At 37.5% G+C, this 24,424-nt stretch overlaps 1 protein-coding gene across 1 annotated transcript; it reads left to right on the forward strand.

The window, feature by feature from the left end:
* The first annotated feature begins 214 nt into the window (after window positions 1–214).
* Window positions 215–23,862, forward strand: slc9a5 (solute carrier family 9 member A5). Its single transcript, XM_079866591.1, has 16 exons — window positions 215–668; window positions 6,380–6,682; window positions 7,837–8,000; window positions 11,914–11,992; window positions 12,107–12,284; window positions 13,810–14,030; window positions 14,374–14,576; window positions 16,371–16,460; window positions 17,267–17,337; window positions 17,443–17,569; window positions 20,522–20,613; window positions 21,411–21,537; window positions 21,671–21,820; window positions 22,381–22,453; window positions 22,562–22,693; window positions 22,793–23,862. The coding sequence occupies exons 1-16, from the start codon at window positions 326–328 to the stop codon at window positions 23,347–23,349; spliced, it is 2,910 nt and encodes a 969-aa protein (XP_079722717.1). The 5' UTR covers window positions 215–325; the 3' UTR covers window positions 23,350–23,862.
* The last annotated feature ends 562 nt before the right edge of the window (window positions 23,863–24,424 follow it).

The following is a 24,424-nucleotide window of genomic DNA, read 5'->3' on the forward strand; positions in this document are numbered from 1 at the left end:
ATTATTCTAACATAACTAGCAATTTATTTCTCATTTATGTCCTTTTTCATTGCATGGCACACAAAAATAGGCTGATAACGCGAGTTTTGGGTGCGCACTGTCTGTTTTGATGAGGATGATGAGTTACGGCGCTTTAATAAGAACCTCCTCGTGCACGAACGAATCACGTGTCCCTATACGCCAGCTGCACCTTCGCGAGTTACCGGCGAGTGGAGTGTGTGTTGATGTTGTAAACCGGTAACGGGGCGTCCCGTGGAGGGCTTACCATCGCAACAGGAGTGTATATAAGAAATGAAGATGTCACGCCGTTGAACACGCCGAAAAGATGCGGTGCTTGAGTTTGCTTCTGTTCATAAAGGTGGCTAGTGATGCAGCGACTGACCTTTACGTGACAGGAGCGTCGCTCTCGCCAGAGCCGGGGGTAAGCGCCGCACCTGCCGTCACATCCCCCGTCGCCTCCCGCTATACTCCAGCCCGGGAAGAGTACGGGCATCCCGGGATTGCGCTTGCCCGGTCTGCGGAGGAGCCGTCGGCGCCGAGCACGGAGGACGGAGAGTCGTCTCACCACCACGGAGGAGGGTACAAGATAGTGCAGTGGGAATGGAGCTACGTGCAGACACCTTACATTATAGCCAGCTGGCTTCTGGTGGCCAGTGTGGCGAAAATACGTAAGTTCTGTAATGTAAGATGTACGTTTTCGCTTACTCAGCGAGCTTTGTTTTGGATGTAATCCATATTAGTGTTTAAAATAAGATTCCGTGCTCACTTTGGCTCCTGGACTGTTACGCGTCAAGTGTTGGAAGGATTATGTTGAGGACGTGAATGTGTAGTGCGTTTTATTTAAGTGGGCCTTCGGTGCCGTGTGTGCTGGTCAGATGGCTGTAAAAACGGTGCGTAAAAAGCGCGAGCCACCTGCGCTTCCCTTCACATCCACTGTCATTAAGTGACAGACGCGGGTGGTTGCCATGGCAATAAAGCCCATACATTTCCTCTGGGACATTTTCACACAATAATAAAATGGGCTTTTAGCTTTACCGGAGATAAGCGAACAGCGTTTAAAAAGACAGCAGTGTGCGTTACGGTTATCTTTTTGTACCTGTAATTTTCGTGACTTTTTGCCATCCGTGCTGCTGTATAACGCCCCGCGAGATATTTCTGTGGACTCTGAGCTCACCGTGTTCCCGCCGATCTGGGAGTCTCCGCGGAGTAGCGGCGAGCTATGATTGGCTATGATGACTCATCATCTTTCCATCATCATTCTCACGCTTTGGCTGTGGTGGTGGGAAGTTCGATTCATGTCCGCGAATCGGTTCTTTCGAATAGTTTACTACAGAGAACAGGTCCAGAAAGCTATTCGGTTATTCTTGTACGTCACCTGCTATCACGTGGTTTGATTAATAATGTTGTTTATATGCTAATAATAATGCTGTTTTTATGCTTCATATTTTCCCAATTTTAGCTTGTTGCAGGCTTTGTTTTTTATAAACCGAATCATGCCTGCGAAGTGTTTTGAGCCTTAAATATAATTTGCATTTACAATGCTAAAATTAATTTATATTTATTGGCTTAAACGATTTTTAATAAAACGTGCATGAATAAAACTCTCATAACATCAAGTTGTAACAGTTTCCAGTAGGCTCCCAGACAGCAACAGTGTCGCCCAGATCCGGCCCATGTGGCCCGGATCTGGGCGAACACTATGTTGCTATCTGGGCTACTTTAAATTATTATTAACATTTCTGTGTCTGTTAAGTAACTTTTTGTCAAATGCATCAGTTAAATTCTCGGTTCACTCCAAATAGGCTTCTGCTACAGCATCTATTCTCTGCTCGTTACGAATTAAAAGATTATCGGTTCGCGAGTTCAAGAGTTCACTCGAGAAACGCTCGATTTGTCCTATTCGTGAACGATTTTTAACGTTGGCTATTTTGATTCACTGAAAGATCCGAATCATGAGAATGATTTCTTCACGTGAGAGGTCTATATTTTGTTCTTCTGCACTGTAGCAAAGCAAAAGCTCACAGTGATAGTGCCATATGTACAATCGTGCTCCAAAGTTTACATACCCCTTGCAGAATCTGCTAAATGTTAATTATTTGAGCAAAATAAGAGAGATCATACAAAATGCATGTTATTTTTTAGTTAGTACTGTCCTGAAAAATATTTTTTACATAAAAGATGTGTACATAAAGTCCACAAGACAAAAAAATAACTGAATTTATAAAAAAATTACCCCGTTCTTTTTGAGATTTTGAGTTTGAAGATCAAGGTAAATTGTTCTTAATTTGTCTTCAGGGAAATATGCAAGTGTCTTCTGTTGCTTCCAAAGGGCAGTACTAAATGAAAAAATATATATATGTTAAAAAGTTTTCACCCCAGGCTCTTAATGCATAATGTTTCCTTCTGGAGTATCAGTGAATGTTGTCCCTCAATTGTCCCTCAATTGTCCTCAGTGTGAAAAGATGGATCTCAAAATCACATACAGTCACTGCTGGAAAACTTTTGAATTGGGTCATTTTTATAAATTCAGCTATTTTTTGTCTTGTGCACTATATGTAAAAACATTTTGTAAAATATCTTATTCAGGACGGTACTAAATAAAAAATAACATGCATTTAGTATGATTCCTCTTATTTGGTTAAAATAATTTAAAATGTTCAGATTCTGCAAGGGGTATGTAAACTTTTGAGCACGACTGTACATTATAAAGACACGAGTGCATTATCAGTTGGAAATGAAAAACATGGCATGATGTTGTGCAATAATCAGCTCAGATTGATTATTGAAGAATTAGGATTTGAGAGCAAAATGTTTAACAGAGAAACTGGTTGTATGTTTTGTGGTGTAGTTCACGAAAATACATATACATATACAGTACAAACACAAAATGCTCTACCTCCTATATTTGCATGTGTGGGTGTCTCTCAGGCGTCCCTCCAGCTTGTATTTTTGGCCAAGACATGCAGTTACATCAGATCATTTAGCTCAATCATCTGTTTCTCCATGATTCAATTGCCACGGTAACACCATAAAATTTCATTTTGAATATTTGTCTTGCATCCGGAGAAAGTAGCATTATCTGAAGCACCTGCGCACAGTTTTCAGCTGACTTGAAGTGCTGAGTACACACAGCCGGAACAGGTGAAGGCAATACAACATTTTGTTGTGTTACAGGTAAAGTGTACAAAGTAAATATTATCCTTAACCCATAGCATCATTATAGTACTGCCATAACATTGCATCGGTACGATAGATAGATAGATAGACTATATTGCCAAAAGTATTGGGACACTCCTCCAAATCATTGAATTCAGGTGTTTCATGGCCACAGTTGTATAAAATCAAGCACCTAGGCATGCGGACTGCTTCTACAAACATTTGTGAAAGAATGGGTCGCTCTCAGGAGCTCCGTGAATTCAAGCGTGGAGAGCTTCATTGAATGGGTTTCCATGGCCGAGCAGCTGCATCCAAGCCTTACATCACCAAGTGCAATGCAAAGCATCGGATGCTGTGGTGTAAAGCACGCCGCCACTGGACTCTAGAGCAGTGGAGACGTGTTCTCTGGAGTGACGAATCGCACTTCTCTGTCTGGCAATCCGATGGACGAGTCTGGGTTTGGCGGTTGCCAGGAGAACGGTACTTGCCTGACTGCATTGTGCCAAGTGTAAAGTTTGGTGGAGGGGGGATTGTGGTGTGGGGTTTTTTTTCAGGGGTTGAGCTTGGCCCCTTAGTTCCAGTGAAAGGAACTCTTAATGCTTAAGCATACCAAGAAATTTTGGACAATTTCATGCTGCCAACTTTGTGGGAAGAGTTTGGGGATGGCCCCTTCCTCTTCCAACATGACTGCGCACCAGTGCACAAAGCAAGGTTCATAAAGATATGGAGGAGCGAGTTTGGTGTGGAGGAACTCGACTGGCCTGCACAGAGTCCTGACCTCAACCTGATAGAACACCTTTGGGATGAATTAGAGCGGAGACTGCGAGCCAGGCCTTCTCATCCAACATCAGTGCCTGACCTCACAAATGTGTTTCTAGAAGAATGGTCAAAAATTCCCATAAACACACTCCTAAACCTTGTGGAAAGCCTTCCCAGAAGAATTGAAGCTGTTATAGCTGCAAATGGTGGGCCAACTCCATATTAAACCCTCCTGATCAGAAATGGGATGTCATTAAACTTCACGTGCAGGTAAAGGCAGACGTCCCAAAACTTTTGTCAATATAGTGTAGATAGAGATAGGAGTACTAACTGACAGTTGTGTTAATATGAAAAAAATGACACTGCCCAGTACTAAATAAAAAATAACATGCATTTAGTATGATTCCTCTTATTTGGTTAAAATAATTTAAAATGTTCAGATTCTGCAAGGGGTATGTAAACTTTTGAGCACGACTGTACATTATAAAGACACGAGTGCATTATCAGTTGGAAATGAAAAACATGGCATGATGTTGTGCAATAATCAGCTCAGATTGATTATTGAAGAATTAGGATTTGAGAGCAAAATGTTTAACAGAGAAACTGGTTGTATGTTTTGTGGTGTAGTTCACGAAAATACATATACATATACAGTACAAACACAAAAACGTCCCAAAACTTTTGTCAATATAGTGTAGATAGAGATAGGAGTACTAACTGACAGTTGTGTTAAAATGAAAAAAATGACACTGCCCATTAGTTCAGTTACTGACAAAATAAATAAATTCATATACTTATGTAGCGACGATGATTATGACCTGCCCTGTTACTTAAACACTCTCATTTACCAGAGGATTGCATTCAGAATACACTCTTCTCAAACATCTAAACTCGCTGAGTTTGAGTCATGGGAGTGATACAAAGCAACAGCCCATTCTATACTACACACAGTTTAACTTAATGATCAACCTGTTTTAAAAAAAGATTATCATAATGGAATGGCAATCCACTCTATGTTCTTAATTAACTGTCTCAAGTTCTGTCTCTGTCTGTCCCTGAAAATGAAGGGTGTTGGATTAATTGGATTTAATAATCTTTCATTATGGCTGTAATTATATGTGGACTGTTGTTGGAAAGCTTAGGGCAAGTAATGATTTAAAAGCAGGAGATCTTGTGATAGAAATGAATCACACATATGAAGGTCTTCTCTATTGTGAGGTTGGAGTGGCACACAGGTGTCAGTATGCATAAATGAATGGAATTAATCTCTAGCACTCATTAAAACATATTTGCCTGTGTGTATTTTTATGTGTATGCATCTAGGCATATGCCTCAGATTTTTTTTTTCTTCTTTTTTTGTTATTTAGTGTTTGTGTGTGTGTACACATGCATGTGTTTGTGCAGATGTCTAGTATGCTTTTTGGGTGTATGTCAGTGTTTTTCTGTCCTTGTGTGAATGACTCATGGTGAGCGGTGATTGTTATGCTTCTTGATTTTCCCTCCTCCACAAAATCACTCTGATCATGGAAACCAGATCATGCCATTAGAATCTCTCATTAGGCCATAATGTGTTGTGCTTTCACACATTTCATGAGGAATGCTTTTATAAATGGAGGTCAGTCTGAGCCTTGATTAGCTTTTTTAATTAGCGTTATTAATCAACATAATTTTCACTAATATATCCCCATTGAAACATCTTATGATCTATCAAATCCCCCTTTTGCCATATAGACACTACTTTAATGTGGTTTCTGCACCTCATGCTTCAGTGTCCTGATCCAGTGCAGGAACCTGAGCATGGGCTTATTGCGGTGTGATTGTTCCTCGTCTTATAATGCTTTGTACAGTCATTTGATATGTCTGACTTGTGAATGGACACTGGTCATACTGCATTTCCCAGTGGAAATATTGTGATGAATTCTAGCAGATGCTCCATTAAACCACTGTAAAGTCCTGCATTGTATTGGTGAATTTAGTATGCAGTCACCTTGTTCAGTTATTGGCCGTTTGTGTATTTAGTCCTTTCTTAAAGCTGCAGTATGAGATGATGTTTTACTGTGAGTATTTGTCACTGGCAGTCACTGACGTTAGAATGGTGTTGTGTAACATTTGATCTGAAACCATGGTATGGAATTACAGCACCTCTAACTTACAAACTACTCTTTAAATGAGGTTGGTTGGCTGCCGTGGGCCATGAAGCTACACATGCTCCTTATTTGCATTGTTTAGTTTGTTTTATTTTATGCATTTGGTCGTCTCTGGCACGTGCATCTTACTGCAGTTAACTCAATAAAAAGTTAAATTTCATAAAGCTATAGTGAAATTACAATGAAGAACGTTTACTATGTTTGCATTCACACTTTTTTATGATAGTGCATGGCTAGATAATATCTCTCATCTCATGCTCAATCCATGTTAACCTTTTTTTCTCTGTTGTCTCTTTTCTCTGCTCTGCAATCTTCAGTATTCCACTTCTCTCAGCGTTTTACCACAGCGGTCCCAGAGAGCTGTATGCTGATTCTGCTGGGTCTGGTTCTGGGTGGAGTGGTTCTTATCGCCAGCAAAAAGCAGCCGTACCAACTGGACCCAGGGCTATTTTTCCTCTTTCTTCTGCCAACTATAGTGGGGGATGCTGGGTATTTCATGCCAGCACGGCTCTTCTTCGACAACCTGGGTGCCATTTTGATGTACGCTGTAGTAGGCACATTGTGGAATGCCTTCTGCACTGGATTCTGTCTATATGGAGTCAAGATGGCAGGGGCCATAGGTGAGTTATTATGGGGTGTCAGTTCAAACAAATTAAACCAAAAATTAATTCTTAAATGGTCATAGATCATACAGTGCTTCTTCAGCCATGTAGGTGGAATATTTCCTCTGGTGCGTCTGATGCACTGATGACAAAGCTGCTTGTTTTCAAACTTTTTATTAATATAAATTAGGAGTGTGTCAGTCTATTAAAACAATAAACTTGATAATCCTTCAATAAAACAAGCACTGTTGAGGAGACAAATTAAAATAGGAAATATGATGTGAGTTTATGCATTTTTAAAATGCTTTTAGCTTCTTAATTAAGATTCTTAAACCATCCTTGGAAGTTCACTGATGCCCCCTAGTGGGTCCTGACCCCTGGTTGAGAACCACTGCTTTTAGTAAAGCAATAAGCCATTTGAGGCCTTGTGTTACTGTGATTTTCATTTTCATTCCTTAATGCTTTCATATAATATATTGACAACTGCTTTATTATAAAAGACAGGAATATTCAATAAACAATTACATGTATTTTTATCACTAACAACTTTTTTGCTAAGTTTAGTTAATTCTGTAAGCATAATAATACAGGTTATGCTGTATAAATATTGCATTGACTCAATTATTAATTTGTATATTGTTTATGCATAGTGTTTATATATATGATATATATTTATATCTATTATAATTTATGTATATTATAATTAATTGCATCTTACATTAAAAAAATGTGTTGATATGATATATTTGTATGCGTATATACACACATTTTATAGATGCGATTTAATCGATTTGACACTGCTACTAACATGACTTGTCTAATCACAAATGTATTTTATGAGAATTTTTATTTAGGGGGAGTCATCGCTGCCTAAATTTTTTAGTATTGCATAGGACTTAGATGTGGTGTAAATTTTGTTTTAGACCCAAGAAAGGGTAGGGCACTTTCATCCAAGATGCAGTACACCCATCACAGGGAAAATCCCACTGGAGCATCCTGGTTAAAGAGCCTGGCCCAAGTGCACAAGGCAGCTTATGAATCGACCATTGCAAGATTTGAATGACCATTCCAGATCTTTAACCACTGTCTGTACCGCACCACTAGGGCTGCATGTGATATGATCAATTTGGTTGTAATTATTGACTGCAGCTTGTTTGCGTGTCTGTGTGCAGATGAAAAAGTAGATGCAGGTTTGATGGACTTCTTGTTGTTTGGAGCTCTGATCTCGGCTGTGGATCCAGTAGCAGTGATCGCTGTTTTTGAAGAAGTCCATGTGAATGAGACACTCTTCATCATTGTATTTGGCGAGTCACTGGTCAATGACGCTGTCACTGTGGTGAGTCCGGACTTTGTTAATCATCAAAATTAATTGTTTTTACTATTTAAAGCAGGGTTCACCAATCTCGGTCCTGGAGGGCCGCTGTCCTGCAGAGTTTAGCTCCAACCCCAATTAAACACACTTGAACCAGCTAATCAAGGCATACTAGAAACTTTCAAACAGGTGTGTTGGAGCTGGTTGGAGCTAAACTCTGCAGGACAGCGGCCCTCCAGTAGTGATGGGAAGTTCGGATCATTTTACTGACTCTCTTGTTCGATCTCGTTCATCAAAATGAACGAATATTTTTTCGAGTCATTTCGTTCATTTAAGGGGCTTTAAATGTTATACTTTTAACAGGCAAATTCCCCGAACACATCCATCTACGCAATCTTGATCATATTCTGAATTAAGAAATCATTATAATGCAGTCAAAAATAATTTACCGGGAACATAAATAATTACTTTACCTTCCGAGTCTTTCGTTCATTTTTCACGTGACAGACGCAATGAACGGATCGTTCATGAACGACTCATCACTACCCTCCAGGACCGAGATTGGTGAACCCTGATTTAAAGGGTTAGTTCACCCAAAAATGAAAATTCTGTCAGTAATTGCTCACCCTCATGTTGTTCCAACCCCGTAAGACTTTTGTTCATATTCGGAACACAAATTAAGATATTTTTGATGAAATCTGAGAGCTGTCTCACTCCTTCATAGGCTGCTAGGCAATTGCATCTGCTGGCCCAGAAAGGTAGTAAAGACATTGTTAAAATAGTCCAGGTGACTACAGTGGCTCAACCTTAAGTTTATCAAGCGACGAGAATACTTTTTGTGCGCAAAAAAACAAACAAAAATGACGACTTTATTCAACTATTCGTTTTCTTCTGTGTGGGCCTCTGATTGAGTTCACGAGAGCCACGACGCATGCGCGAGAAAATTTGTGTTTCGAAGATGAGCGAAAGTCTTACGGGGTTGGAACAACATGAGGGTGAGTAATTACTAACAGAATTTTCATTTTTGGGTGAACTAACCCTTTAAGCTTGTCTACATGGCTAATACGCTACTAGCAGAGTGTAATTGTCAGTGCTGTGAGTGAGGAAATGCACTACCCTTCAAAAGTTTCAGGTCGGTAAGTTTAAAAAAAAAAAGGGTTTAGAAAGAAGTCTCTTATGCTCACCCAGGCTGCATTTATTTGATTAAAAACATAAATATTATTACAATTTAAATCAATGTAATTTTTTCTGTTGTAATATTTTTTATATGAAATATGTTCCTTCAGAAATCAGTCTAATTTGCTGATTTACTACTCAAGAAACATTTATTATTATTAGACATGTTGAAAGCAGTTGTGCTGTTTAATGTGTTTGTGGAAATCATGATACATTTACATGAATAGAAATTTAAAAAAGTAAAATAATAATCTTGAAATACTATTCTTTTGTACAAATGCAAAAGCCTTTACTGTCTAATATTTTCAATGGCGTATCTGTTGTTATGGTAACCTTACACCAGAACACTCTGCTGTAGTGCTGACATGATTATGTTATAAGACATACCCAAAAGTAATTTACAGTACCTGCTCTGGAGAAGCAAATCGATAGTAAATGACTTAGGCTAAGGCATTGCCACTGAATTATCCAAACCATTTCCCTTTTTCCCCTCGTATTTTTATATAACTATACTCTAGGGTCAAACAGTAGCTTCTGGTTAGAGATAGGCTGATTTAGTGTTAATTGTTTATACTACATGATGTTGTTGGGATTAGATCTAATCCTCAGAAATATAAATTTCGTGCTTGAGCAAAGTTTGGATTGTGTTGACTTGACTGTATGTTCACTGGCATAGCAGGTCAGTCCCATTTATTTGTAGATGTGTCACTTGTTGACCCATGTGTAGAAGATTACGCCCAATGATCAACCATCACTAACACATTCCCCACCTACTTCTACACATTCTCCCACCCTACAACATTTCAACATTACCAACATCATTCAACATACATCTGTGAAAGCATGGACATAGCCATCTCTGCCATAATGTCATTCATCAGATTATTCCTCAGGTTTATGCTCAAATTCACTTTTGATTTTGAGGCTTTAGCAGTGCCAATGCAGGAATAGTTTTCAGGTGCAGTTTTCATATGCTGATTATGATACAGTTTTTTTCATACAGAAAGTTATTGTAATGCATTAAAAAAAAAAAAAAAAAAGCACAGGGATAGGTCTTTTAAAGGGATAGGCCACTTTCTTCTGAGGGACAGTGTTTTGTTCACTGGAAGTTATTGGTAACCAAAACTGTTTGGTTAAAAAACACTCTTAAATATGTCTTCTTTCGTGTCTCTCATAGGAAAGAAAGTCATATAGGGTTGGAGCAACATGAGGCTAAGGAAATTATGTCTGTATTTTCATTTTTGGGTGAACTGTACAGTGGTTCTCAACCTTTTTGACTCTAAGCACCCATTTTTCTAAGACAATATTCATAGATCCTCCTATCTAAGCGGATGTGTGTGTACATCTGTTGTAATATAAATAAACAAACATTACAAAAACTTTTTTTGCATTTTAATTACTATTGTTAATATACCTACTTACAAATAAATTGACATTGGTGTCCCCTGGAAGTTTGCTGAGTCTCCTTAGTGGGCCCCGTCCCCTGGTCTAAAAAGTATGTTTACATTCTGCATGTGTACATTTTATTTTTAATTCGATTTGCCCTAGGCATGTTTCAATAAATAACTTTTTATTAAGCTCAATCATTGTCTTTTGTTCTCTTTATGTTACAAGCTTTTTGAGCCAGGTTATTACAAGATTTTTAGCTTAAATCTCCTTTTTATGCATCAGATTAGGTGTAAAGTTACCACAGTCACATTCTAGGGATTCTGAACTCTTGAGCAGGTTCCCACCAGGCTTCAGTGTAGAAGTGGCTGCAGATTATAGTGTGATTTTGTGTGTGTGTGTGTGTGTGTGTGTGTGTGTGTGTGTGTGTGTGTGTGTGTGTGTGTGTGTGTGTGTGTGTGTGTGTGTGTGTGTGTGTGTGTGTGTGTGTGTGTACTGGAAGGTCAGCTAGCACTTGAGGTCGGGTTATTCAGAGTAAGACTGTGATCACTCTCTGAATATATACCGATAAATGTGTGAACAGGGGGAAGCCTCTTCTTTTTACATTTATTATCAAAGCTACTGGATAACATTGTTCATTTAGTTATGTTCATAGAGGAGTGAAATGTAAGGCTCCTTCTCTTCTGAACCTAAGACAGGTTCATTATTCAAGCCAATCATGAGAGCCTTCAGATGGACAATGCTCTTCACAAAATTGCACATCTTCAGTTTTGCTGCTGAGCTGCATATTAATTCATCTGATGTACACAATAGGAAATCTACTATTGATATTATGGGGAACAATTGGAGATGCACTTTCAGTCTGTCCAAGCTCTTTCGCCATAGCTTTAAATGTAATTTTAACTCACTTTGAATACATTAATACTTTTTAGGATGCATTAAATTGATCAAAAGTACTTTGAACTTTCTATTCATCAAAGAATCCTGAAGAAAAATGTATCACAGTTTCCACAAAATGATTAAGCAGCACAACTGTTTTCATCAGTGATAATAAAAATAAATAAGAAATGTTTTCTGAGCACCAAATTAGATCATGTGACACTGAAGATTGGAGAAATGGCTGCTAAAAATTCAGCTTTGCCATCACAGGAATGAATTGAATTTTAAAATGTATTAAAATACAAAACAGTTATTTTGAATTGCAATATTTCACAATGCTACTGTGTTTAATAAAAGCAGCCGTGGTGATCATTTTTGAAAGAGACTTCTTTCAAAAACTTTTAAAAAATCTTGCCGACCACAACATTTTATTTATTGTATTTTTATCTTTCAGATTTTTAGTATAGGAGAGATGCATTAATAATTGTCTCAACAGGTCTTATATAAAGTGTACATATCCTTTGTGGAAGTGGGACCAGGGAATGTTTACACCGCAGACTATTTTAAAGGAATTGGTAAGTACAAAATGTGTCAGTTGTTTCTTTAACGCCATATTGTTGAGTATAATATTTAAATGAGTTAATATTTACATGAAACATATACTTTTTTCATTCCTGCAATCATTCCAGTCTCCTTCCTCATTGTCAGCATTGGAGGGACTTTGGTTGGTCTCATCTTTGCTGTTATTCTGGCCTTTGTCACTCGTTTTACAAAGAAGGTGCGCATCATAGAGCCGCTGTTCATCTTCCTGTTGGTTTACCTGGCCTACCTGACGGCAGAACTCTTCTCTCTGTCCGCCATTCTTTCGTGAGTTTTGCCACTGCCAGCATACTCATCTTAATAATTTGAACTTATTTGAAATTGAGTCTGCATATTTGTACACAGACTCGAAATGAATTCAAAAATATGAGTGGAATTGTGAAATGCAGAAAGATTTGTGTCAGTAAAAGAAATAGAAATATCATTACCTTAATATATAAAATCAGAAATCAATGGAATGTCCTCATCCTGATAAAAAAAGGTGTGTGTCTGTGCAGCTCTGTGACAAACACTGTGGTGGCTGACATTTAAAATGATGAGAAGTTAAATGACAGGATTAATGCTGAGAGGGGAAATGATTCATGCCTTAAGAGCACTACAGTGAAAAATAGAGAGAAACATTTGAGCATAATAGAGAAAGAAGAATGGACACATCAGGGTCAGGGATAAATGATTCAGTGAATGAGAACTGGTGAGTGTATTTGTGTGAGCTGTGTATCTGTGCACATGACGCTGAAAACATGTTGTTTATGAAAATTTCCGTGGCCAATTTGAAGAATTTTTCAGATTGTTTTCAAAACGTGTGCAGAGCTGTAAATCTCAGTAGTTTTTGTGGCGGTCATAAATCACATAATGAGATTATGAGCAGAGGAATTAGATTATTAACCCGTTTTAGTATTGCTTAGCACAGCAATAGAACAGATTTCAAGATGCAGAGTCATGCTTGGATACAAGATGCTTTACGGACAGGAATCCTTATAATCCACATATGAATTAAAGTAAAAATGCATGTTTGTCTGCTGGTTTTGTAAGCATGTACTAATGCAGTACTTGGAGCGCCCCCTCATGGCTCTTCATCACACTTACTGCACAAGGTGGTATGGAGTTAGAAATGAAATAAGCCACAATAGGATTTAAAGATAAGGAGAAAAGGTCACTAGAGACTGGATTATATGAATACAATCTCATCAATATAATTCTGCTCTTTTCATTTTTTCTGGTCTGTTCAATGAGTACTGCAAAGTGACTCATATATAACACAATGAACAAAGCGTAATTCCTGTCTAAAGCTTACTTATGTATATGGAATGTAAATATAGGGATATCTCATATCTCTGTCTAAATATAGACATCAATCCAAAGGTACAAAGGTCAGAAACAATTCATAAGGACAATAACAACCTATCTATTAAACTCTAAACTATTATATTTATGATTTTGAAATTTTTATGTATAAAATACATCTATTGCATTCTACTATTCTATCATCATTATATATGTTATTGTTGATTCTTTATGAGGGAAGTCTTTATGAGTGAGTCATTTGAAATCATTCCCTCAACCGATTTGTTTGAAAACAGTTGCTGTATTTGGAACCGCATACTACTATTACTTTTTCTACCATAGAACAATATGGTAAAAAAGGGTAAGAGTAGTACTTAAGTACAATTAAATGTGGATGCTTTTTTTAATTTTTTTTTTTTACTTTCTCTAGTATTTGGGGTTTTTTTTAAGCTAGGGTATTAGCTATTATTCTGTCATCATTATATATGTTATTGTTGATTCATGGCAGGATGACTTTCTGTGGCATTGGCTGCAAGAAGTATGTGGAAGCCAATATATCCCAGAAGTCCCGGACCACCGTGAAGTACACCATGAAAACCCTGGCCAGCATTGCAGAGACGATCATCTTCATCTTTTTGGGTATCTCAGCTGTGGACAAGTCCAAATGGGCCTGGGACACTGGCCTTGTTGTCAGCACACTCATATTTATCTTAGTCTTCAGGGCCATAGGTAAGAGAGAGTTCTGTTCTATTCTATTCTATTCAGAAAACATGGTAGTTACATTGTATTTTTTGGTACTTTTGGTTACCGAAGTTAAAAATGAAAAGAGAACTCTCACTAAAATTTCTTCACTCACAGCTTCACAATTAACTTTCACTTTGGCTACATACATCAAATAGTTTCCTTAACCGTGTGAGCTGAAAATGTACCATGTATTTTCATCTGATATTCGTTTGATTACTTTTGTCATTTATAATGGGTTTAGATGCAGACTTGCACTATACATTTACAATGTTTAATAGCCTCGGCTCTAACACTTAGCATATGTATTTGCTCAACATGTTATTTGCAGGTGTAGTAGGGCAGACTTGGTTCCTGAACTGGTTTAGACTGGTTCCGCTTGACAAGATTGATCAAGTGGTGATGTCATATGGCGGTCTCAGAGGAGCTGTGGCCTTTGCTCTGGTGGTTCTTTTAGACAAAAAACATGTGAAGGCTAAAGACTACTTTGTGGCAACAACCATAGTTGTGGTTTTCTTCACAGTCATGTTTCAGGTAACTCTTTTAGAAATTTCTGTATTCCTTCCTATTTGTGTTTCCCCTCCCCTTCACGTTTACAGAATAATTTTGTTTTGATAGAAGTGTTCTTTCTTTTCTTTCTGTTTCATCTTTCCTCAGGCTGTGATTATTATCATTACTTGTATGTGTGTGGGTAGCGTACAGCTAATAGCCTTGCAGGGATGACATTTCCCCTCCGCTGTGTTAAATTGCTGTTATTTCCAAAGCTATTCTGAAACAGAGATGCTAATTATGATGAATGGAGTGATTTTGATGGTACTGCCTATATGTGTGTGTGTGTGTGTGTGTGTGTGTGTGTGTGTGTGTGTGTGCGCGCCCATCTGGCCAGTGCCAGCCTTTTTACCCTATTCCAATTTCATCTATTATTCATGGCCACAGAATCTCTATAGAGTGTCTATGCGTGTGTTGTCAATGTCATATTAGTGTATCCAACATGTCACAGAATATCTGACTGCTGAAATCATCAGTATATACTGCCAAGCTTTGGTTAGGAACTTATCTTTCCACAGATCCTACAAATATGCACGCTTGTTAGACAAGTATGCATTGTTGTTTTTTCTGTAACAGGTAGCTGTGGATAAACTGTATTGAGTTTTTTAAATTGAGTATAGCTTTTAAAACAATAAATACATAGACATAAAAAATATATATAAATAATATACTTTTTGACACTGTCAGTCTGTTAGTAGTGGGGATTTTTCAGAGAATCTTTCTACAGCTTGCATTGATACGCCAGTAGGTGGCAGCAAGTGACTGTCTTTACGAGTGAGTCACTGAATCATTCATTTAGCTGATTCATTTAAAAACACTGATTCATTAAGGAAGGAAAGAAGCGACTGGCTGAATTCTGAATTGCATGTTAGCATACTACTCATACTATTTCTACCATATACATTTATGCGATTCAGAATTTAGCCACTGTCTTTATGAGTCATTTGAAATCAATCCCTCAACTGATTTGTTTGAAAACAGTTGCTGAATTTGGAACCGCATACTACTATTACTTTTTCTACCATAGAACAATATGGTAAAAAATAAGATAAGAGTAGTACTTAAGTACAATTAAATGTGGATGCTTTTTTTTTTTAACTTTCACTAGTATTTTTTTTTTTTTTTAAAGCTAGGTTACTTAAGATTTTTAATTAGAGTACATTTTTGTGACATTTTTTTGTATTTTACCTTAGTACAGTATGTTTCTCAGTATGTTTTACACACTTGTTATTTTGGAACAAAACTTGAATGAACTTGAACTTGAGTCTTTGAATCATTCACTAAAACGATTTGCTCAAAAACGGTGATTTATTCAGGTACGAAACGCCCCTAATGTGTCGCTGCGATGCGTAACAATTTGATTATGCTTGTGCTTCATTTAAAACTTCTTTCACTGGTGGAGCAAAATATCTGGCAATATTGTGTCTTAAATGTAAGTTTCTCAGGATTAACTTCTTGTTTAGTGAACAAGCTTGTTTTGTTGCAAATTTCACACTCAATATTAATACTCAATATCACAAATATACAATATTAATTCTCAGAATCACACTCACGATCACGCTGTTGGTCTAAATGCGGGTGTAAACAATTACAGCTGTGCTGATATTTGTAAAACAGCATTTTTATTTTCTAATGTGATATTGCTTAATTAGGTAAAAGTTTATTTAAAAGACCAATTTTATTGCTGCTACTAGAAAAGTGAGCTGTGATATTTAGTTGAAAGATTTGGATGGTGCCCTCTCTCTGTTTTGTTGACATTTCCCAAATCTTCCCTCCCAGGGTTTAACCATCAAGCCTCTAGTGAAATGGTTGAAAGTGCCACGCAGCACAAACAGAAAACCTACCATCAACGAAGAGATCCATGAGCGTGTGAGTCAATATCGCTTCCAACACTCTCACTTCTCTTCTGTCTCTGTTTCTTATCACCTGTCTCCCTCTATCCCTGCCTGACTGCCTGTGGTGAAATGTGTGAGTGATGATGTTGACCTTGCTATCTGTGCTGTGCTTGTGATCTGATGACTGAAACAGCAGTACTGCCACAGACAGACTGACGTTAGGCTCTTCCCTCCAATGAATTAATCATCAGAGCTCTTTTTTTTTTCTTCTTTTTTTGCCTTTCCACAAATAGATGTGCACACATAGGCAGAGGTCACACAGCGCCTTGTCATTTACCTCATCCTCTTTCTGAAGGCCTTACATACCCTGCTGCTCTATGCACACTTGGGGACTCAGGGCTACCTACTGAGCTCTCGAAAACCTGGGCTAAAGATAGGCTGTAGTGTAGCTGAGCTGACAGAATAGATTTGAAATAATATAGGAGAGATTCTGAGAAAATAAAGGAGGATAGAAGAGATATTCTCTTGGAAAGCAGCAGTTTCCCAAAGTTGTGTAGACCAAACAGATTTTAACACCACACAATTTAAGATAGAATAGTGTTGCATACTTTAAACTGAACTGCTCACCAATTGCCGATGTCTAGTTTATTTACAAAGAAATATTTTGAAAAACACCCATGGATTTTTTTTTAAATGTCTGCAAAAGATGTAGGATTTGATCACAAGTGCACTTAAAAATTGCCATGGATGCTAATAAAATAAATGCAAATAAATAATTCAAATAAAATAGCCATAAATAATTTACAGAAGCACTGAACCTGTCTGTCTTTCTGTTTTCAGGCCTTTGACCACATTCTGACAGCTGTGGAGGACATTGCTGGTCTGAATGGCTACCATCACTGGAGGGACAAGTGAGTGGCACTTAGCTGTCTATTCTCATGATGAGAGATGTACTCGTCAATATACAAGAGCTAAACGAATGCAATATTGTGTTATTAAGTCTCATTGTTTTTTAGGTGGGAGCAATTTGACAAGAACTATTTGAGTAAGTTGCTGTTGAGAAAGTCTGTGTACCATAAGAGTGAACTGTGGGAGGCCTATCAGAAAATCAACATCAGAGATGCCATCAGTGTCATTGATCAGGTAAAAGGCTAATACTGCCGTGTATCAGGTACACAGTTTGTTAGCATTATTTTTATAAGGAAGGTTGCTGGAAAGTTTGCTCAGGGTGAAACTGGGTTAAGATTTTCCTAGGATTTGCTTTTCCTGTCATTAACAATGGTAATACACATTTTTGAGACATTGTGCCATGGTAGTACCATGGTATTTTTTTGGAATGTAATGTACCATCATACTTGGTGTATACCATACTGGTGTGATGCCATCTACCATTTTTGTAAGGGGTTCCATCAGTATTATTGTTGTATTAAAATTATTGACCACTAGATGGTGCCCACACTCAAAAATAAAAATCAGTACTAGGTAAAATCAGCACTGCTGTGCAATGCAACAATCAATCTGCTTTAACCCTCTGGGCTTCTTCACACTTGGCTTCCTTTCGTGCAAAAACGTACGAAGCCTTAAAATTTAACTTTTTCCCCCTCAGGAAAACCAAAGAAATATATTTTTGTTCAATAATATTTTTGTAGTATTATTTAGAATTTTTAAAGATTTTTATGATACTTTGCATTAATTATATAATTTTTATGAGCTATTTTTTCCATTAGAATTAATATATATATTTTTATTTTATTTTTATTTATTTATTTTTTTCAATAAATACAACATTTCACATCAAAATAGAGTGCAGGCCTAAAAAAAAATATTTCAAGTGAGAAGAGCGCCATCTAGTGGCTTTAAAAGTATATAAATGTGTGTAATGTCCTGTAACCGCCTATAGGCTGCCTATAGCTTTTTTATTTATTTATTTAATTTTATTTTTTTGATTCCCATTCGGATTCAAATTACTAAGCAACCACAGAATGGAACAATACAAAATATATATCATTTTAAAGCTTAGGATCTCAGCTTTTTAATGCATCACATTTATTAACTCCTAACGAGTGATGAGTAATCCCTCTAAAACTGAGTGTACCGCCAGCAGGCGCCACCTAGCTGCGAAAATATTCATTACCGTATTTTTTAAATATACGCCTTGTATTTTTTTGCCTTGATTAACACAAAGTTGATGTCATTTGAAAGCTTAGAGTCTGAACTTTACAGTGAAAAAATGGGGGGGGGGGGGGGGTCATATTTGCACTCTTGATGTTTTAGAGTGTCACCCCTTCATTGCTGTGCACTTTTTTTCTGCACAGTGGTTGATTTGTAGTTTGTACCACCAAAAGTTTCTCTGAGTTTTCCTATTTTTTCGTATTTCCCATTCATTTCCTATGGTCGTGCATTTTTGCACGAAGGAAGCTAAGTGTGACTTTTTTTTTTACGACCCTTTAACATATCTGAATCATCTCCTTGATTTTTTTGTGTTCACATAGGTAATATAACAAAAGTCACCAAGTTTCATCCCCCTCCGATGAAGCAAAAAAAATTAAAAAAATTCAAATCTTAAACGTTTTCGTGCATTTTTGCACGAAGAAGCCCAGAGGGTTAAAACCACTGTTAAAACTACTTTTATTTTCAGCTGCTTCTACTTTCTAAAGTGTTTCCTTATTCAGACTCACTCACTCACACCTATGGATTTTAGCCAAGGTTTTCAATGAATTTTCATTTCTCCTAAACTTTTGAATGAACATAAATCATTGTAGTAATGTTAGTTAATTTTCTTAATAAAAGTTATACTACAGTTTTTTTTTTTTAATACTGTGGGTTGACTGAGAGTCTGGTTGGGGGTCCCTAGGCCTTTAAAGAGTGAAAGCCCCTGGATTATAGCATTGAGCAAAGGAAGCATTGAGATCTTTTCTGGGGCTCAAGAGAGTCGTTTGAGAAGAGCAGAGTATAATTCCTCCCTTTGTTAGTTACCCTGACGCCACGGTGTCTCTGCCAATACTGGTCCTTTGTAGGCATCTGATACCTGTCAGCTGCAACATCAAACATATCTACAAAAATACTGGCTGGAGATGGCATCATACAGAGAGAGTTGAAGAGGAAAGAGAAAGAAGGGCCTCCAGTAGATATTTTAATATGAATGTATAGACATGCACATCATAATTGTTACACACCGCCCACTTGATTCTTTTTTTTAGTTAGTTTGTTTGTTAATAGTAATAATTATTTTTTTCTCATGTTAGATTCGTCTTTCAAATAATTTCTCTCCTCTTCATGTCTCCAAAGAAACAATGTGCTTGATCTGAAAATGTTTATAACACCTGGAATTTTAGTCATGCATGACTTTTGTCTTCCAGCAAGTTCATTTCCTGTACCCTTGAGTTTCATAGAGCTCGGCTTCCTGAGAGTAGTTATCAAGCTAATATTAGCACAAGATTGAGAGATAGAGAAACCTCTGTTCTCTTTCAGAACACCCAGTGAAAGAGGCACTGGATTATTCATTTCATTTGAGAAGGGGGAAAAATAATTTATCAGCTATAATAATTTTAAAAAAAATAGTTTTTTCTCTATATTAGTCACATTTCTGCATGTCTTTTTCATGGTTTTGTACTTTGTATATATTTTTAATGCCCTGTGAAATAGGGCAAAACAGACCGTTTAAACCATTCTGCTTAATTTCTTATGTATACCAAGAAAGATTAGTCATTAGCCATATGCCAGAGATATTTGTAGTAAGACTGAATGAAGAATGAAGAGCGGAGCGCTGGGTTACATTCACACTGGGACTGCTGAATTATTGAATATAAATGTGCACTTTGCATTGTGTCTGTAATACCACCTGAGCATTAATTTACAGTAATGGAAGGGTTTGGAGATGATAGGTGATACTAAACTGTAGCTACTTACATAGCTGGGCATTTAAGGAACATCAATCAATAGCTTGATACTTTATGTAGCCAATCAGAATCAAGTTTAATATTTGATGCTATTTCTCTCTCTCTCTCTCTCTCTCTCTCTCTCTCTCTCTCTCTCTCTCTCTCTCTCTCTCTCTCTCTCTCTCTCTCTCTCTCTCTCTCTCTCTCTCTCTCTCAGGGTGGGAATGTGTTGACTTCTGCTAGACTCTCTCTGCCTTCCATGGCCAGCAGAACCTCTTTCCCAGAGGTCACAAATGTTACCAACTACCTGTGAGTATTTTGTGTTTGTGAACATCACATAAAAAATAAAAAAAAACTTAATCAATAAAAACTCCTTAAAAATGTCATTAAAAAAAGATAAATATAAACCACCAAATATAGACTACCATTCAAAGGCAGCGTCTAAGATTTTTTAAAATGTTTTTGAAAAAAGTCTCTTATGCTCACCAAGGTCGCATTTATTTAATCAGAAATACATTAAAAAGTCATTTTGTGTGTACAATTTAAAATAACTGTTGTTGTATTTTATTCATGTGATGGTAAAGCTGAATTATGATGAATAGAATGTTCAAAAGAACAACATTTATTTGAAATATAAATCTTTTTTAACATTATAAATGTATTTAGTCACTTTTGATCAATTTAATGCATCCTCGCTGAACAGAAGTATTCATTTCTTTAAAAAATACTGATCCCAACATTTTGAATGGTATCATGACCCCTTTGGCAAATAGTTTTTTAGAGATTAATAGAGATTTGTGCTCAAAACAATATACAACTATTTGAAACGTACAGTATATACACATATGTTATATAAACTTAATACAGAATACCAAGGACATTTTTTTTTAAAGAATGTTTAGACAAAGCAATATAAAATACTGGTTATATTTGAATTAATACATGTAATAAAAGATAAACTATGTTTAGCATTTTTTATTTTCATAGGACATTTTTTGAATGTGTGTGCAGACATGTTTTTGTGTACATCTGTGGCGTAAGTGTACATGTGTTTCCATGCATGTTGGTTCTTGTAACTCCCTGTGTCTCTGTATGTGATCTCTCAGGAGAGAGAACGGCAGTGGGGTGTGTCTAGACCTCCAGGTGATTGACACAGTGCCAGGAGCCAAGATAGAGGAAGAGCTAGAGACACATCATGTGCTTGCTGGAAACCTCTACAAACCCAGGAGACGGGTACAGAACGTGCCACACTCACACCCTCTCACTATAAAGTGCTCTGAAGCATGATAATGCATCAGTAAAATGGGTGATGATACGTTGTATGATGTGTTTGCTTCAGTTGACATCCCTTTCTCTGTACCTGCAGTACCAGTCCCACTACAGTCGCCACTTCATGACAGTGGGTGAAAAAGAGAGACAGGACAGGGAGGTGTTCCAGAGGAATATGCGCAACCGACTGGAGTCCTTTAAATCCACTCGCTACAAGCGTCACAAGAAAGACCGCAGTCAGAAAAAGGCAAGGGCTCAAAACTGCAGAAAACCACACTTTAATTGAGTTAACTGGACCTGAGGGAAGCCATGGTAGTCTATGACTGACAAGTATCCATGTATGTAAGGTCAATGTAGAGACAAGGTTAATGTTTGTAGTTACTGATATCATGACTCATCAGTGATGGCTTGCTACTGTGTGTGTGTGAGAGAGCAGATTCTTGAGCAGATAATAATGTTTCTTGAGCAGCAAATCAGCATATTAGAAAGATTTCTGAAGGATCATGTGACACTGAAAACTGGAGTAATGATGCTGAAAGTTCAGCTTTGCCATCACAAGAATACATTACATTTTATAGTATTAAAATATATTAAAATAGAATTGGAATATATTTTATTTGATATTGAAATAATATTTCACAATATTACTGTTTTTTTTTCAAATAAATGCAGCCTTGGTGAGCAAAAGAGACATCATTAAAAAATAATCTTACAGAGATACTGCATGTATATGTATTTAACTTGTTCCTCTGATACATTCACTTTGTTTTCTCAAAATTTTGAAATATTGATACTATGGTATTACAGCGGAAAGGGTCAGATGCAAAAGAGCAAGACGCCAATGAAAAACCCAGACGAAATGTCAGCTGGCAGGACAAAGGTTGGTCATTGGATCTGCTTGGTGATGATTATCTTTTAATGAAACTATTTTCTGATACTTAAAGTTCCCAGTGCATTGTGTAACATGTTTTTGCACATATGTCTGTAGACCCAGTTGTGGTTCCAATGGCACATGAGGAGGATATACATGATCCTTCTGAACCAGATAAAGATGATGATGTGGGCATTACTTTTGTGGCTCGCAAAGCTCCAGAAACACCAAAGGAGAGACCAAAATCAGGTGAGAAATGAACACGATTGTGGTAAGAAAAAGTGAGAACTGATTGCTTCCCATCTCCAACATTTCTATATCTTCTTGTGTTTCTTTTTGTTCTCTTAGTACCAGCTGCCCTGGATGTTTGTCAGAGCCCGGTTGCCGCCCCTCCCTCACTGACATGTGGAGAGAAAACCCTGCCATGGAAAAATGGTGTGGGTTCTCTCCCTCCCTGTGTGTCTGTGGAGGCCACTAAAATTATCCCAATAGACCTGCAGCAGGCTTGGAACCAGAGCATCTCCTCTCTGGAGAGCCTGGCTTCTCCTCCTGAGCCTCTGCATCCACGTATTAGCGCCCTCTCGAGGCTGGGAGGACCCCTGCGGACCCCTGCGAAGGGAAAAAGTGGTGCTGGTGCAGGATCAGGAAGTAATACAGGTTCCCCAAGTTCAGGGCCATTCAAGTTCCCTGCAGGGAAGGAGGAAGAGGAGGAAGGCACCCTCTCTCAGCAACAGCAAGAAATGCAGCCGCTAATGTCGTCTTTGAGGCCACCGCCACCACCTCCTCCGCCACCTGCAGCGCAATCCGCCGGAAAGAGAAGGAATCCTTGTGTATATCTTAGGAGTCTGGTGACAGTGCCATCTTCTGGTGGGGAGCCACAAAGCAGGAAGCCAACCCAACTGTAGAATCGCTTCCTTTAATCATCTTACTGCTGGCATTTACTTCCTCGGGCCAGAGTTTATTTTTAAGTCAGTAAATTCATTTCTAAGAGACTATTAATTTGGTTTTCTTTTTTAGCGCTAATAGGCTACATGGGTTTAGAAAAGGTTGGTAGTTTACTGAGGATCCAGTTCTTTTTGTGTACAGAGCAGTTCCTTTCACACAGGAAAATCGGTCCACTTTCCATGTTTTCTTTTTGTTTAGTTTGAAGTGATCTGCCCAGTATTATGTACCCCTGTATATGTGATTGTCAAAATGTACAACTACTGAACATAGGCTAATCTACATTCCAAGGAGCCACTGGGTATGTCTGTTAAACAGTGTTTTTATTCAGCTTTCCTCCCTCACTCACACAAAAGAACAGCAAATCATTTCATTGTTACTCTCACAGTTTTAATCTTTAAATGACTCAATCCATCTTAAAACAAGAATGAATACTGTAGTACTGAGGTCTTCCCTTTTCAGACTGGGATGACAAAGTAACACTTTTTCTTACAGCACATCACAGAAAGCGCATGAGGTTAGGGCCACACATCTTCAATCACAGCCATTATCTCTCAATGGGCTTGAAATATGCATAACAAATCCACAAACACTACATTGGATGACAAATAATCCATGATGATTGTCAGGAGCATTTATGATGTGTACAGGATACATAAGCTTCTATGCTGCACGTTACCTGTTCTCTGTTGCGTTTGGCAAAAAAGCAAGGTCTGTTAATTTATTTTCTATTTATGTATCAACTTCATGCCTTTTATTCTTTTGCTTTCCAAATAACAGGGTTTTGTGAATCTGTATTTTAATCTACAAAGCTACAGCTGTTTTAATAACCAAAGTGTTTAATGTTAATGTTTAATATTTCATTTTTTGTCCGTCTTTGCTTAATTTTATGACACTATATTTATAATCATGAATAATTAATTATGGATCATTAGAATTTGATGTGCTTTATCAGTAGTAGGGGGCTGGAACTGTCACAGTGTAAATCTTATTCGTAATAATACTGTAGGCCACAGACTCATCAATGTAATCTAATGC

The sequence above is a fragment of the Squalius cephalus genome (assembly GCF_949319135.1).
Source record: "Squalius cephalus genome assembly, chromosome: 3".
Lineage (NCBI taxonomy): Eukaryota > Metazoa > Chordata > Actinopteri > Cypriniformes > Leuciscidae > Squalius > Squalius cephalus.